Below are 16,425 nucleotides of genomic sequence, written 5' to 3'. Positions count from 1 at the left end.
TACAAAGTCCTTCTGACCCCAAGCTCTCACTGCTGCCTGAGCAGGAGAGGTTAGCTGAGCTGTGCCCAGATCCAAAGCAACACCTTTTGGTTTGTTTCTTTTTCCCGTTTCTGGCGGTTTGAAGCTCAAACCTGACTCGCACACAACACCAGGCAGCAGATGTGATGATTTCACCCCCCCAAGTCAGAGCTGGATGCGTTGGTTTAAGAGGCACCAGCACGGGCCACAGTGGCACTGCCACACACAGCTCCTTTTATTGCCACATTTCCTAAATCCCCCTGCTTTCGTGGCACGTAATGAAGCCACAATTAAAAACCCCAAATTTGCTCCGTGCCTCGCCCGACGCCTGCTCGCTCCGCGGGCTTCTGGCCACCCCGAGCCTGGGCGCGCAGCCTGGATCACGGGGGTAGGAACCAAAAAAAAAACAAACCAAAAAAAACCCTTAAAAATCCCTCCCCACCCCATCCCCGCCACCTTACTTGCTGTTGCCCATGGCTCCTTGCTGCCAGCTCTTCATGTCGGGGGACTGATAGCCCGGGGTCGGCGGCGCCGGCTGCAGCATGGGGCTCTGCGACGGGGGGAGCTGCGGCGACATCAGGGGGCTGCTGGGGCTGAGCGAGGGGGCGAAGGCGGGCTCGTTTTGCTGCCCCATGCCTGGGGAAGGACAGAGGGCATCAGGCAGGGGGGTGGTGGGATGCTGGCGGTGCCCCCCGCCCGCCCCCGTTTCCTCCTCCTCCTCCCCGTGCAGCTGCAGGAGGATCAGCTGCGAGTTTCGGGTCCGGGCTCTCTGGGTTTCGTTTCCAGCAGCTGCCACGTAAATATTTCAGGGCAGAGCGGGCGGGGAACCCCCTTCCCCAAGTGGTTTCCATCGGCTGGTGGCCCTATTTTGTACCACACCTGGATGGGGAACGCCTGGATGGCGATAAGGTTGTGGCTAAGGGGGTCCTGCACGGCTGCTGCGCCCTGGGGCGGCCGTTTCCTTCTTGCTGAGACCCCAAAAAGGACGTGGAGACCTTCAAGCACCTAACCTAGCGTGCCCTCCTACTCGATCTCAAGGATTTCATGAGAGCTCTGTGCCCACGAGAGATGCGGGAGCTGTTTGCAGCTCCTTTAGGGTGTCTTGGCAAGGATTTGGTCTGATCCCGAGCCTAAGTGTTTAGGGGGGTGCTTTTCAGGGGAGTGCTTTGTGGTTTGAGTTTGGTGGGAAGAGTAAAAACAACAACAAAAAAAAAAATTGATTTTTTTGGCCAAATGATGCGTTTTTTTTTGGAGATTCAACCAGAAAAGGTTTAGTAGAGGTGTGCAGAAAGGGCAGCGAGACATGGTCTGAGATGGCAGCAGCGGAGCCCGCGGTGCCGCAGCATCCCCTGAGGTCACTGCTGTGCCCTCCGCCTCTCTCCCCGCGCCACTTTCCAAGGAGAGCAGACAAAATCAAGGACACAACCGCACGCAGAACCCAATCCTTGCGATATTTGGCTAAACCTGGCTTTTCTGGGAGCATTTCCGTGTTCCTCCTGCCCCTAGGGGCACACCTCCGGCGCGCCGCGCCTCCCCGTGCCCTCCCCACCCCTTCCCCTACACCGAGAGGGGCTTAGGGGGGGCCCCCTCCGGCCTCACCTACCTGAACCCGAATACTGAAAGATGTTCTGCTGCATCTGCGGGGTCATCCCGGCGCCGAACTGCCCGCCGACGCCGCCCATCATCCCCCTGTTGACCATGGCGCCGCGGTTCGCCAGCGCGGCCTCGGGGCTGGACGCCAGCTGCGAGAAGGGGCTGGTGGAGGTGGGGGGGTTCCCGGGGCTCGTACCGTAGTTGGGGGGATAAGGGAACTGCTGCGGGGGGGCTTGGGGAAGCCGGGCGGCCCCCATCTGCACCGGGAGGCCGGCCGAAGGGGGGAGGTTGTTGCCGAAGCTCTGCTGTCTCATCAGGAGGGCTCGCTGCTGCATCAGCTGCCGCTGCCGGTGCTGCTGGCTGTAGAGCTCGCGTTGGCGCTGGGCCAGCATCTGGGCGTTGAGGGGGGGCTGTAGGAGGGGAAGGAGATGCCCGAATTAGCCCCCAAATGGCTGGCAACAACCCTCCGGCCCTCCCCTTCCCCTTAGGTTTGGGGTGTCCGTCCTCATTTTGCGAGGGGAAGCTGGAAAAGAAGAGGGGAGCAGCCCCAGGGGGCTGTAAATCCGCTGGGTTGTGCGGATCAGAGGCAGGGCAGAGTCATCCCACTATCATTTAGTTCCTTTTATCCGAGGGATGCAGCAAAAAGCCCTTTTTGTGCCTAAAACCCTCTTTCTCGGGCTCCCAGCGAGGGCAGCTCGCGTGCCCACGCTCGGGATGTCCACCCTCCACCTCTCAGCTGTGTGCTGCTCCCAAAATCCTCCCCCGAGACTTCCCTCCGTGCTGGGCTTTTTCCCCACAGGGCTGATCCAGATGTGCTCGCATCCCTCACCCTCAAAAACCTCAGCACAACCAGCGAGAGCTCGACAAAGCCATCGGCTGCGACGGAAACTGCCGGGTGCCCTCGTCTGATATTCCCCAGGGAAATCCAGAGGCTTCTCGGAGACGTGGAGTGAAGTTACCCGAACTCAGCCACGCTTCCCAACCCCTCCAGGCATTTCACCCGCTTAATTCAGAGCGAAACGAGAACTTTAGGGCCTGGGGATCTGTAGGATCATTACGAAGATCCACCGGAGATGCTGGTATTTAAAGGACACCGTCTATTTCCCGGAGACCCTTCTCAATTAACCGCGTTGGCACTAGGTGGTGACGAGGTATTTATACCTCACCCAGGTGGAGGGGATGGAATAAAGGGAAATAAACCACAGCAGCTCCTCGGCAGCCAGGTTTTGGCACGCTGGGTGCTTTTTCTGCCCGTAGGAGAGGGGATGGGGGCACCCTGAGCTCCCGGGGACCGTGTCCTTGTGCCGTGTCCCCCTTACCTGGGGTGTCATCTGCTGCTGCATGCCCGCCCGCATGTTGATGCCCACCGGCGAGCTGGCTGCAAACTGGTTGAGGATCGCCTGCCGGTTCTGGTGGATCAGCTGGAAGGGGAGAAACGGAATAAGAAAAGTCAGGAGAGCAGCCAAAAATACAGATGCCACACCAACGTCGGGAGCCGCCCACCCTCCAGGCTCCCTAAATCCCCTCCCTGGCCACCGAGGGAGGATTTTTTTACCTGCTGCTGGCCCTGCAGCCGCTGCTGCAGCTGAAGCCGCAGCTGGTTGGGGGCGGTGGGGGGCCGGCTGAGCGTCTGCCGGGGCTGCATGGCCCCCATGGTGGTGGGAAAAGCCCCACGGGGCGGGGGCACCTGCACGGGCATGGGGCCGAAGGACGGTTTCTGGCGGACCATGGCGGGGAAGGCGGCGGGGAGGTTGGCGGTGGGCGAGGCGGAGGAGTAAGGCTGGGGGTAGAGGCCGGGTTTCTGCTCCATCAGGAGCTGCGGGGTGGCTTGCTGGGGTTGGAACCGCTCCGTCAGGGCTTCCAGCCCGCCGCCCTGGGGGAGGAAAAAGAGAGAGGAGAAAATGAAATAAAATAAAATAAAATAAAAGCCGTACGGTGGAGACCGGATGAGCTCGAGCCCGGCGCGCTGGAGGAGAGGGTGGAAAGGTGCTCGCCGTGCCACCCAACCCCTCACGCTGTCCAAATTGACCCTCAAAGCTCTGCACTCGTGGTTTTCTCTCTGTAAATTACTTAATTTGAAAGAAATTGCTGCGGTGCTGCGCGTTGCAGCCCCATCCCTCGGCTGAGAGTAGGGGATGGCCCCAGCCAAGCGCCCTAAAAGATGCTGCTCTGCCCGGGCAGGCTGCTGCAGGGCTAGTGCTACCCCAAGGGCTGCCCCAAATGCCCGCTCCCCAGGGCTCTGCAAACCTCAGAGGGATGGGAGGGATTTAATTCGTCTTGCTTTGGAGCAGAGACCCCAGAAAAGGCTTTTCGGGAGGGCTCAGGGCCCAAACAGCATCGCACCCCGCTCAGAGATCGACCTGAGCACGGGAAATTTTTTGGTTTTCTCTCCCTCCCAGAAATTCAGATGGAATTTGCATGGTTCAAGGACGGGGTTTCAGGTCCTAAAACAGCAGCCCCAAAGCCAGGCTTGCCAAAACGAGCCTTTTTCACTCTTTCCTCCCCAAAATCCCCAGCTTGCGGCCGCCTCCTGATTAAACGGGGCGCAGACACCTCCGGCACCTCCTCTCACCACGTCTCCAATAACAAGGAGATGTTGGGGGGACCGGGCACAGGAGGGGACTCAGGAAAGGTGAGAGAAGCCACCTGTGTCCCGGGACGTGGCAAATTGTCCCCAGGGCCACCGTGTGCCTGCCCGTGGGTGCCAGCACCGCTCTGCTGGAGCCCAGCCCGCGGCTCGAGGCAGCTGCGCTTGGCCCTCAGAGCCAGCCTGAAATATTTGGGCCTAAAAAGCAAAAAAAAATGAAGTCGGAGTAGATCCCCGAGCTGTCCCCAGGTGGATGTGAACTCCCACCTGCCACCAACATCTCCTGGAGGGGAGCTATCAGCGTGTTTTCTTCCTGCACAATGATGCCGCTGCTTCTCTGAACGGGTACCGAAAGGAAATCTTGCATGCAGCTACTTCAAATATTTCTGAGGTTCACCCAAAGCCGTGGAAAAAGCCCAAGGTTCGCATTAATGAAATGATCCCTGGACGGGAGCAAAGCCGGGGCTGGTTCCAAACATGAGACAATCCTCCCAGCCAGGTGCTCCTCGGCCGGGAGATGTTTGGGGACATCTCAAATCCAGCCCCGTGCAAACACCCAGCTTTGGCAAGAACATCTCTGGTAGGACCAGAGGGGCCGAACTCCCTACCCCTGAGTGCATTTGTAGGGAAAAAAAAAAGGCACTTGTTGATTTTGGATGCATGGTGTGAGAAAAGAGACCTGGTTATGGAAGGCAAATAAATGCTTGGCTCGGGAATCATTGGTGGGTCCCCCAGGTCCCTCAGGAAAAGGGGACGTGCCACCTCCTGGGATGTCCTTGAGCTTCAGCAGTGGAGGAGGAGGCCCAGAGCACCAGGAGGGATCTGCTCGCAGAGGGTTTCTTTTTTAGGGCACAGGTTGGGGCGGTTGTTTTGGAGAAAACGCGCGTGCGAGCACGACGCGGCGTGGAAAAAGAGCCCGCTCTACGAAAAACCCCGAGCCATCCGTCCCATCTTCCACCTCCCTTGCTGTTCTTCCTACAGATGGGCTTCCCCCTGTGCTGTGCCCTATTTTTGTGCAAAATCTTGCTCCTTCAGACGCCACGGGGGCCACGGCACCGTCCCAAAACGCCGCCGGCGACAGCGCGGCAAAAGCGGCGTCGGTTCCTGCGGTTAAATCCGAGGCAGAGGGGCAGCTGCAGTGTAAGCCAATCTCGGCCGCAGGGTTTCATACCAGCCAGGCCATTAGATATATTATTAGGCAGCTCAATTAAGGCTGAAGGAATCTCTTGCCTGTCGGGGGGGCGGACTCCAGCTGGAAGGCTCCTCCGAATCATCCCCCGAGCGCGGCGGGGAAGGGGGACGGCCCCGCCAGCTCTCCCCACACACCCCGACACATGAGCCGTGCGGGGATGGCAGCCTTCAGGCTGGCTTTTCTCACGGGGGGGGACTCCGTTTTTAAAAAAAATAAAGCCCAGAACGGGCTATTGGGTTTCACGGGGCTGCTTTCCAACGTTTCCAGCGGAATGGCAGCGGATCGGGTGTCCTCTCCCAGTCTGATGTTCCCGCTCACATCTGGCCTCCCGTTGGCAGATGCTGGAAATCCTCCTTCGCCCTCGTGTTGGCCCCCCTCCGCCCTGCCCCAGCGGCCCCAACCTCTTTTTCTCCCCCTTCTACCTGCACCAGTTTGTCGATGCCAAGGGCTCGGTCCAGCTCGGCCAGCTCCGTCTCGTCTTTGCCGCTCAGGAAGGAGACGAGCTGCTCGAGCAGGGCTTTCTCGTCGTTGCGGCCCTCCGGCGTGGTGGGAGGACACAGGAGCTCGTCCAGCTGCGAGGTGATGCAGGGGCTGCGGGGACAAGAAGCCAAAGGGGACACGTCAACGTTGGCCAAGAGGTGACGGGGCTGAGCCCTGCCAAACCCGAGCGGCGCTGAGCCCCCCCGGGGCACGGGGTTCGCTCCGCCGGGTGCTGCTGGCTTCCCACCCCGCACAGCACCAAATCCTCCGAGGAACGAAGCCAGGACGGGGTTTTTGGGGGGGTTCTGGAGTGCAACTTTGCGCTTTTTGCTCCGCGGGAGCTTTGGGCAGGGCAAAAAAAAACCTTGTGCAGGCACGAAAACGGGGAGGCTGGGGAGGCGCTGGGACAGCTGGGAGCGAAGCAGCTGAAGGCGAAGGGAACCTTTCAGCTGCAAAAAAAAAAAAAAATAAATAAAATAAAATAAAAATAAAAATAAATAACATCTCTGACAGGCTCGCTGGATATTCTTTGGGAATAAGATTAATATGTAATGAGAGACATTCCAATGACGTGACTAATTGGAGCCGATCGGATTCGCCGGGGCTGACACAATGAAGGGAGCCGTGGCACATCACGCTCGCGGAGAGGCACAAAAGGAGAGGGCTCGAACATGCCAGCGGTTCCCAAGCAGCAGACATGTTGATCCTTTTAGCTCCAGATGAGGACCAGATGTACAGTAAGGAACTGGAGCCAACCTGACCGAGAGCGCTGCCGCCAACACACGCAGCTTAAGCCGGGGGGAAAGAAAATACTCGGAGCTGGGATTTCTGAAATCGCAGAGAGGGAGGCAGGGAGGTGAAAAGTGGGGCTCGTGCCCTGCAGCCGAGGTCCCTGCCGGGTGCTGCTCTGTGTCAAACCGAGCCCCGAAGCCCCAAGGCCCAAGAACGCAGCTCGGTGCCCGAACGCATCGCTCCTGCAGAGAAAAGGGGAGGACAAACTTGTTTTCTCCACGTTAACAGGCTAAATTCGGGTTGGCGACATCTCTTCGGCCCATGCTAGAGCTCTGCACAGATGGCAGATGGTTTGTAAAGAAATCACGGGATGCCACAACTTGTAGGGAGCAAATAAACCTCCCAGAGGTCCTGCTCTGCAGCTCAACCCCACGGCAGCGCCCTCTCCTCCAGCACCAGGCTCGGTGGGCTTCAGGTGCCCCCCAGGCAGGTGACCAAAGTCCTTTTTGTTTCGTGCTTCGAGGTTTTTTATCCACCTGGCTTCTTTTTTTCAGGGTGAAAATCTGATTCTGCACCCACCGTGGGGCGCCCGACTCGTCCGCGCAGCTCAGCCCCGTGCTGAGGAATTGGGCTGCTCGGCAAACGCTGCCTGAGGTCCCCAAAAACACCTCCCGTGGCACAAAAGCTGCTCCAAAAGGTCTCCTGCCTCCTGCACGTGCCCTGGCCACCTCGGGAGGATGAGAGGAGTGCGTGAGAGCAGCCTGGAGAGACCTGGACGTGGTTCAAGGAGCCTTGGAGCCGCTCCACGGCGCAACTGCCCCGCTTCCACCGGCGACACGGGCGCAGCAGAGGGGATGTGGTTGTCCTGCCTGCTCGAGAAGCGAAGATCTGGAGGATTTGGGGAACGGGAGAGCTTGGAGAGGAGGCTCCCCGTGGCCAGGCAGGAGATTTGGGCACCAGCAGCTTGCTGAACAAGGCTCCAGCTGAGACGGAGCTCGCCGCTGGAAAAACTCCACACCCCAAGGCGAAATCTCTGCTGGTAGCACCATGAAGGGAGGCAATTTTCACCCCTTGAGCCTTGACAGGGCCACTTGAAGAGAAAACGAGGAGGCCAGCAGAGAGCTGGCAGCCTGGGGGACACACACACACACATGTGGCAGCTTTGTCACAGCTTAAATTCATTTCCCAACCCTGTAAAATCTGCTTGCTCTGGCTGGGGTCTCCTCCCGGGACCCAGCAGCTGCTTGGACCGCGGGCACCTCTCAGCTGGAGCCCGAGTGAAGTTCGTTAGCGAGTATTTATTAGTGTAACACCTCTGGTGCACACATCATTAGTGCAAAACTCAGCCAGGAGGCTTTTCCTTGGGGGCGCCTCTGCCCCCAGCTCGAGCCCAGGCTGGGTTTTTGCAGCTCACGCCGCGAGATGGGAGCGTGCAGATCGCAGCCAGGTCCCCCTGGAGACGTAATTCGGGGAGGGACGGGGGCTCAGCACCACAACCAGCCCTCTCCACCTCCCGTCCTGCTGTCAGATCGTGGTCCCAGTTTGTGTCCTGGCTTTACTGGTGGCTCCCACCACGCTGGGGGCTTTTCAGCACAGACCTGACGGAGCCATAAAAAGCCCCACCGGGCATCAACCAGCCCTGCAAGCATCTCTTTGCTTGCCTCCTACCCCCTCAAGGTTGAGAAAAGCAAACAGGAACTTGCAAAACACCAGCAAAGCACCTTTTGGTGCCATCCAAACCACTCTGCACACCCGGGGACCGTGCAAGGTTCGCCGCCCCTACACTTTGCCAGAGGTGTGACCTTACCGTGCCCGTCCCGAGCCCTTGACAGCAGCCTGGGCCCTGCTCTTTGACTCAATTCGTAATCCTGCTGCTGCTGCTCGAGCCAGGAGAAAATCCAGCTCCCTTCCTCGCAGCTGTGCTGGCTTGGGGAGAAACAAATGACTCCAGCACGGCTGCCTGACTCAGTGCTTGGAGCGCGAGGCTGCTGAGTAAGGGAAGGTCATTTGTGCCCGATCGGGCAAGTAGAGCAGCGTTTTCGGGAGCTTTTAGGGAGCTTAAAACCAAGACTGATCCTCGTAACCACTCTGCCCTTCGTCAGATCTGCCCCGTGGATCTCGAGCTGGTGACGAAGTGATGGCAGCACCAGGGTTTAAAAGGGGAGCTGCTTCCTCGCAGCAAGGGCTGGGGCTGATGGAAACGCTGCTCCTCGATTAAACGGGGATTTATTTGCTCTCCCATCTCAATCCAGCAAGGAGAAGCCGAGCTGTTCGAGCAGAACTTCAGCAGAGCCCACTCAGGCGACCCTCTCCTTGGGCTGAATGATGAGGTTTTAGAAATTCATCCGGATTTAGCCCCTAGAAGAAGATTTTTGGCTCCTGCCTTGCTCAGAGGCAGCGTCCTCTTCGTGGCTGGAACTTCGTGGCTCATCTGCTTAATGAGCAGAGCAAGTTTTGCCTCTCCACAAACCACGGATGGGTTTGGGCAAGAGGATCCTCGCCTTCTAAAGTGCTGCTGCCAGTGCTGAGGGCTTGGAGAGCACCTCGAGGTGCCCCCTGAGAGGCAGGGCAGCAAGCACGGAGCTCCATCAGCAGGGCTCCCCACCCTACTGGCCTCTTGTCCCCAAAATAACCAACCTACAGCACCCTCCTGACCTCCTGGCCCCAAAATAACTGACCTACAGCACCCTCCTGGTCTCCCGTCCCCAAATAACTGACCTGCAGTGTCCTGCATCCATTCCTACCAAGGAATGAGGTTGCACACTGTACAGGTGATGACCCCAAAAGGTGGTCAGGGGCCTGCAGGGGGTTGTTCGACCCCTGTAATTATTTCAGCTGAAGCCAAGCACGTGGAAACGCAAAGAGCTGCAGCCAGGTGAAACCACAAAACCATCCCGTGGCTCTCCAGGTGCCACCGCTGACCCCAGCAAGGAAGGATGCTGGCGAATGTTAATCCAGAGTGGCCGGTGGGGACTTGCAGCGTGGATATTTGGGATTATCTGGGTCCAGACAGCGTGGATGTCTCACCGTCTGTGCCTGCTGACACGGGTATCCCATGAGAAAAAAGAGATCCTGCACCTCCCCAGCCCCAGCACCTCCCAGCCTGTGCTTGCTGGGTTTCCAGACCCTCATCAAAGCCAGGGCACGTCCCAATTATTGATCCCAGCTATCCCCAGAGCATCCCAGTGTCCTGCCAGAGCTCAGGAAGCCCCCCGAGGCGCGGTACTTACTCATCGGGTTTACTCAGAGCGCCTCGATTCATGGGTGCCATGCTGCTCTCCGTCCACGGGAGCTGCTCCCCCATGCCCGGCTGTCCAAACTGGTGATCCGGCACCCCCATCTCCAGCTCAGACATTCCTGGGGGGAGAAGCAAAAGTTGGGGAGGGTTAGGGTTAGGGGTAGGGTGCCGGGGAGGGCTCGGGCACGGCTGGAGGGGGGCGCAGAGAGATGCCATCCGTCCTCGGACCTGCTGGGGTGAAAATGCTGGCGAGGTGAGGTCCTGCAGGGACTGAGCACCACACTGCTGAGCACCACGACCCACCCCAGCACCCCAAACTCAGCTTTGGGACTACGAAAATTGATGCAGCTCACGTCTGCTGATCGCACTGTAACGGGTCAGGGACGACACGGGGGCTTTATCCTTTCACCGGCACGGAAAAAATGATAAAAGAGGGGAAAAGAGGGCTTAGGGCTTTAAAAGGAGTGACAGGAGCTGTCAGGAAGCAGAGACACGAAGTCACACGGCTCGGGCAATGCGTGACAAGACCCCAAAGCATCGTGCTTTGGGGCAGGAGTCCCCTGTTGGAGCTCCTACAGCTGCCAGCCAGGGATTTGTGACGGTCTCTGCTGAGAGGGTGAGCACCCACGCAGCTGCTGGGCACGCACCAGACCCCTAAGACCCTGCCCAGCTCTGGAAATGTTCACCCCATCCAAGTTTCTCTTTTCAGAACGTTTCCAGCAAGGTTTTCATAATCTAGTCCAAGCCAGAGGGCTCGTTCCTGAAGGCCGGTGGTTGCTATCAGGGATTTGGGGTGAAGCAGCCCACACCCACCAGCATCTTCTGACTCTATTTTGGAGAAAAGTGAATTTGTGCAGGGCAAGGAGCCAACACAATTAGATTAAATTCAGCAGAACTTGGAGCCCGAGCCCAGGACAGGGAGATTTATGCAGCTGGAGACCTGACATCATCCCCTTCGAAATAGGAATTGGGACTGAGGATCAAACGGCGTCCTGGCTCAGCTGGCCACGGAGCTCCACGCAGATGGAAACGGGGGAAAAATCCAGCTCTGGAATATGCCACAGGTGGCCAAGCCTATGCCAAAAGCCCCGAATTTGGCAAGGTGGCACTGGCAGAGCTTCCCCAAAGGAATGGGAGAGAAACCCCGAGCCCAGCCTGGTCAGGGCAGGGGCCGAGCCTGGGCTGGGGGCTTTATTTCCAAAACCAAGAGCCCCGAGCCCGCTCTCTGGGCTGGAAACGTGGAGAGCTCCATCCAGCACGGCGGTGCTCCTTTACTTCTCCAAATGTCTTAAAAAAAAGCCTTAAGGTTGCTTGGCAACAGGCAGCTAAAAGCAGTGGCAGCAGCAGCTCCAGCGGGGCCGGCTCGGCGCAGCCGCGGTGCTGTTGCTCCAACCCTTCCCTGCTCGCCTGACAACAGTTCCCCGTTTGGGATTTTTTGCTGAAAACTGCAGTTTTTTTCCCCAGCAGAACATCAGGCCCCGGCTGCTCGCACGCAGTCCTGAAATTTGGGTGTCATCCCGCAGCCGTGCGTTGGCCTCGAGCAGGGGGAAGGCAAAGCTGGGATGGGAGCCGTGCGGGGCTGGTGCTGGGCACCGTGCTGAACGGGGAGGGAAATTGTAGGGCTGAGCAGCTCAGCGGGCTGGGAGCATCGAGGAAAGAAAGGGGCAGCATCAAAAAAATGGGAAGGAACACGGTTTGAGAGGAGGAAAAAGCTGCAGCCTCTGCAGACCCTGAGCGCAGCTCTGGCTGCTGCCTCTCCTGGAGGGGATTTGTTGGAGGAGGAAAACTTGGATGTAAAAAAAAAAGGGGGCATGGGAATAGAGTAAAACAAAGATTTGGGGCTGGTGTGCTCCTGCACACGCTGTGGCTTGCACAATTGTGGGAAAAGAAGAGCTGGGCCGTCGGGTTTCTGCGAGGTCCCTCCTGCAGGTCCCATTTAGCACCGCTCGATGCAGCGAGGAGAGCAGGGAAGCAGCACCCAAAACCCCACAGGGCTGCAGGAAGGGGGCAGAGGGAGGTGGGTGGCATTTTGCCATTTCAGCTGCTCCTGTAGCCCTCCTACCTGCTCGGCTGAGCTGCTGGGCAGGAGCAGGACCCGCTCACCGCACCCTGTCACCTTCCTCCGTGTCCCCAAAAGCAGTTCAGGAGCTCCAGGGTTCGAGGAAATCAACCCCAACCCTGGCCAAGAGGCTCTGGCAAGAAAAGCCGTTCCCTCTGCCTGCCTCTGCGGGCCAGGTATGGGAAGAAAAATCATTCCTCTGTCTGAGATAACAATGGAAAAAGGGAGAAAAGAACAAGCAGCACCCACCCGCTGAGCAGCACCACTGCTCTGTGGCTTTCCTGTTTGTAATGGGGTGACCTTGCCCCAAAAAGCTCCCCAATTTGAGTGCTTTAACACATTTTGCCTTGCTTTTTCTGCCAGAAAGCCTCAGCACGACCTGAGGGTGGTAGAGACGAGTGGATATTTGTGGCAGCACGTACCTGTGTCGGGAGGGAAGGGGTTTGGTCCCGTCACTGTGCCCCTGCCCTGCTCGGCCGGCGCGCGGGGCCGCGGGCTGCTGCCGTTGGTGGCAGGGAAAGCCACGGGTCTGAGCTGAGCCGGCTCCAGAGGGTCGCAGAACTCGAAGGGAGCCCGGGCAGGCTGCACGCCCTGCCCGCTGCTCAGAGCTGGGGAAGCAGGAAAAATAAATAAACGAACAAAGGAAGAAATAAAGTCACGAGACGGCTCAGCCCGAGGGCTCGGCGCAGCATCGCGCGGCGCTCGAGGGATTCGGGGTCCTATCGGGAAGGGGGACACGGGCTGGGACCCGAAAAACTGCTCAAAAAAAAAGCAGCTCCAGTGAGAAATAAGCAACTGGGTATAAAAAATAACCATAATCAGCTGGAATTAAAAAAAAATATTTATAAACCAGATGGGTGGAAGGTGGGGGGGGACAGGGCTGGCATCTAAAATTTTTAAAAAAGAGGTTTGGGAATTTGGGAGCTCCAACCGACAGCACTGCGATGGCTGCGAGGCTGCTGGGTGCAGTTTCACAGGGCAATTTGTGCTCTTTTTGGTAAAATCTCACTTTTCCCATTTGCTGGAGGTGGCTGTGCCTGTTACAGCCCTGGCACGGGCATGGGGACAGCAGGGAGCCACCGCCACGGGCCCCACGTGTGTTTCTCCTACAGGACACCCAATTTTTCTGATTTGCTTGTGGGCCCCTTCAGGACACAAATCCTTATTTCTGGGGGTCAAACTGCTCACTTTGGGGAAAGATCAGGGATTTTTGTTTTCTTTTAACCCCTTTGTGCTGGTCCTGATGCTACACCTGGGTGTATTCAGCCCGTGCAACCAGGCACACCTCTGCTTTATCCCTACCCTCTTACATCTAATGCTTTTTTGGGGGAAAACCCAGATCCCTGAGCATCCCTGACACCAGGAATGGGATGCCAGCACCCCTGGGTGCCTGCAGCTCACGTCTGCTCCCACCCCAGGGACCTGGTTTGGGGACGAGCCGTGGATTTGCCCCGTGGACACCTACGGTTGAGTCCGGCGGGGGCTCTGGCGGCGGCGCTGGGCTGCAGGGGGGCCGTCAGCATTTCGGGTTTGACGGCCACGCCGCTCTCGCTCCTCTCCGGCCCGCACAAGCCCGGCAGCTGGGCTGCCTTCTCCAGCGACGGCAGGAGCTGGTCCAGCTGCTCCAGCTCGGCAGCAAACTGAGGAAAGAAGAGCACAGGTCGGTGAGCAAACCTGCCATCATCCGTTAGCCAGACCGAGCTCTGCTTCCGCACGCGCACAGCTCCAAAACGCTGCCCCCCAGCCCCAAGCAAAGCCCTTTATTTTCAAAAATGATGAGTATCGAGCTCCTCGGATGTCCCGATATTGCTTGGCGAGCAGGACACGGAGCCTGGGGACAAGGATTGTCCCCCTCGTGCCCCACCACCTACGGCTGCAGCTTCCCGAGGAGCGCACGCTGCAATTAGCACAATTATTAATTGCCCCAGCAGCGTGAGAGGGCCGTATATAACCAGCAGCAATTTAAACCAGGAGCTCATTTGCTTTGTTAATACCCGCATGCTTACGCTGAAATGATAATAATAAAAAAAATGGCCCAAAAAGCAGAAGTGGCTTTCCGGAACCGCTGCCCGAAGCTGCGCCCGCCTCGGGCAGGTAATTATCGTCAGTGGGCTGGTGAAATAGTGAAATATCGAAATATCACACGGCTTCTCCTGCCTCCTTCATCCCCAGGAGTGGCCGAGGGGATGTTTAGCCCGGGGACTCGAATAAATGGGGAAGGGGAAGGGATTTGCACCGCAGGATGCACTGGTGGTGCCATGAAGCAGCAGGTTGGGATTACAGGGGCCGAGATGAATGAGCTAAAAGGAAAAAATGGCTCAAGGGGAGCCAGGTCTCTGAAAATCTAAGGGTATGGATCATTTCCTGAAGAGCCACCCTTCAGAAAGGCTGGCCATTAACATGTTGTAATGAAGAGACACCTCGAAAGCCCTGGAAAAACCTTTGCATTTGATACCAGACCTGAGGCTCCCGTGGGGAGAAGACGGAAAAATTTGTCCCCGTGTCCCCTGAGATGGGAGGCTGGGGCTGACAGCCCATGCCCAGGACAATTTCCTAAAGGCTGAGGGGTGCAAAACACCTGCGTGCTTCCCAGCACAGCCTGTGGTGAGGCCAGGATCTGGCTCTGGGATCCCTTCGCCCTCCCCAAGCTCACGGAGCCGTTTTCCAAGGTCCTCCTGCAAAACCTCACCGACGGGAGCTTCCTTCCCAAATCCTACTTGCTCGTGGTTTACAACCCGGCCCTAAAACAGCCCGCGTGGGTTGCAACCACCATGGCAGCTGCAAAAAAAGGATGGAAAACAAAAGCCAGGAGGGTCCTCCACGGGCAGGGGCTGGTGGAGACGAAGCTCTGCCGCGGCTCCCCGGCGCGGGTTCAAGGTTATCGCTCTCCACGGGCCCAGCTCCGAAGGCTCCTCTCCAGATTTGCTCAAGTGCAGCGAGAAAAACTGCGGCCGACAGCTCTGTCTGCCTGCATTAGCTCCTGCTTCCCTTCCCCTTTCTGAGGAAGGGCACACAAAAAAAACTCAGTGGTTTCTCAAGCACCGAGCCAAGGGGTGACACCGAAGTGTTGTCGGGTAGAAACCTGCCAGAGAAAGGCATTGAGACACGCCTGCATGTTTCCCATGAAGGAAAATCCACTAAATTACCTTCTTTTGCCTCGTTTTGCCAAGAGCAAAGCTGCAGGTGACGCTGCGCCCCGTGGCACCCAGCTCCATCCCTCCCGAACCCAAGCAGAGCTGTGCTTGGGTTTGCAATGGGGTTTTCACGATAAACCCTATTTTATGGTGGAGTTCCTCAAGTTTGCAACACGGTGAGGCATCAGGCTGGGCATGAGGTTATTTGTGCAGCAAGGAGGGTGAGCAAAAGGCTGAGGAAAAAGGCACATGGAGGAGAAAAAGGCATAAAGCGGGGTGTTGGCTGGCTGGGAGACCTGGTATGGAGCGAGCTGCAAACAGAACAGAGCATCCCTGAGCATCCCTGAGCATCCCTGAGCATCCCTGAGCATCCTCATCCTCATCCCTGTGAGCCCGGGAAGCGATCCTGGAGGTGCACGGGGTGCCTCACAGCAAAAGGAGCGAGGTCATCTTCTCAGAAATGATTACGAGGCAGGATCCGATCAGAAATCCGTCAAGGTCAGGATCCTCATTTCCAATCCCACGATTTTATCGCAAGCTTCAGCTAATTGGAATTTTCTGCAAAGCCCCCGTGCCAGGAGGCACCGATTTCCGTGAGGATCTCTGACTGTTATCGTGCCTCCTTTTTTTTTTTTTCCTTTTGGAGAAACGTAAAGATTCAGAAAGCAAAAAAAAACAAGTGAAAAAGATAAATCTTTTGGTTTGGTTTTTGGCTAAGGCCAGCCCCAGCTCGGTGCACGCCGGGTGGAGGAGCTGAGTGCTCCCAGGCACGGTGCAGAGGGCAGGTGGAAGGGGCAAGCTGACCTGCAGGAGAATTTCCTCTAAACCTACCTGGAGTTCAGCTCATGCCTTCGAGCAAAAGGACTGAGAGACTTTCTAATCCCTTGTCTTTTCTTCTGTATTTTTTTTTAACTCTTGAAATTCCTTCTAGCAACGAGCCCCGCTCAACCACTTCTCGCTCTCGCTCCCAGAACAGGTGGCTCCCAGCTAACTCGTGGCGTTTCCAGAGGATAAATCCGGAGAAGAAATAATTGCCAGGAGGCCGGCGGCAGGCTGCGGAGTGTGCCTCACTGTCATGTCGTTCCTAATTGCTATTTCAACGCAGACAGGAAAACAAAAATCCCAGGGAAGTGCTAGATTTTATCTGAAATGGCAGCTCCCCCTCCCCACGCCTCGCCCAGGCCATCTAACTAACAGAAACCATGTGGAGGCTGAACCCTGCGCTCAGATGCTGAGCAGTTTAAGGGTTGTTCACTCCTTCGAACACGCGCTTTAAGACTCCACAAACCCTCTCTAGCCTCGTTTATTAACTCTTTGGAAGCGCTCGTTACGGTCCGACGTACAAGCCCTGACATTTTCCAGCTGTCTGGGGAGAGATCCTTGGAAAGGAAA

At 57.4% G+C, this 16,425-nt stretch overlaps 1 protein-coding gene across 6 annotated transcripts in view; it reads right to left on the bottom strand.

Moving 5' to 3' along the window:
• NCOA1 (nuclear receptor coactivator 1) overlaps positions 1-16,425 on the bottom strand; it is a 149,804-nt gene that overhangs the window by 2,784 nt on the left and 130,595 nt on the right. For all 6 annotated transcript variants that reach the window (XM_032185474.1, XM_032185477.1, XM_032185479.1 and 3 more), the window contains 8 exons: positions 13,365-13,539; positions 12,322-12,507; positions 9,833-9,959; positions 5,813-5,981; positions 3,167-3,484; positions 2,931-3,032; positions 1,622-2,021; positions 480-654 (listed from right to left, as the gene is read on the bottom strand). In XM_032185474.1, coding sequence (XP_032041365.1) covers positions 480-654; positions 1,622-2,021; positions 2,931-3,032; positions 3,167-3,484; positions 5,813-5,981; positions 9,833-9,959; positions 12,322-12,507; positions 13,365-13,539 — 1,652 coding nt within the window. The remainder of the gene's footprint in view (positions 1-479; positions 655-1,621; positions 2,022-2,930; positions 3,033-3,166; positions 3,485-5,812; positions 5,982-9,832; positions 9,960-12,321; positions 12,508-13,364; positions 13,540-16,425) is intronic.

Source organism: Aythya fuligula, chromosome 3 (assembly GCF_009819795.1).
Source record: "Aythya fuligula isolate bAytFul2 chromosome 3, bAytFul2.pri, whole genome shotgun sequence".
NCBI lineage: Eukaryota > Metazoa > Chordata > Aves > Anseriformes > Anatidae > Aythya > Aythya fuligula.
This window is presented reverse-complemented; position numbering and strand designations above follow the sequence as displayed.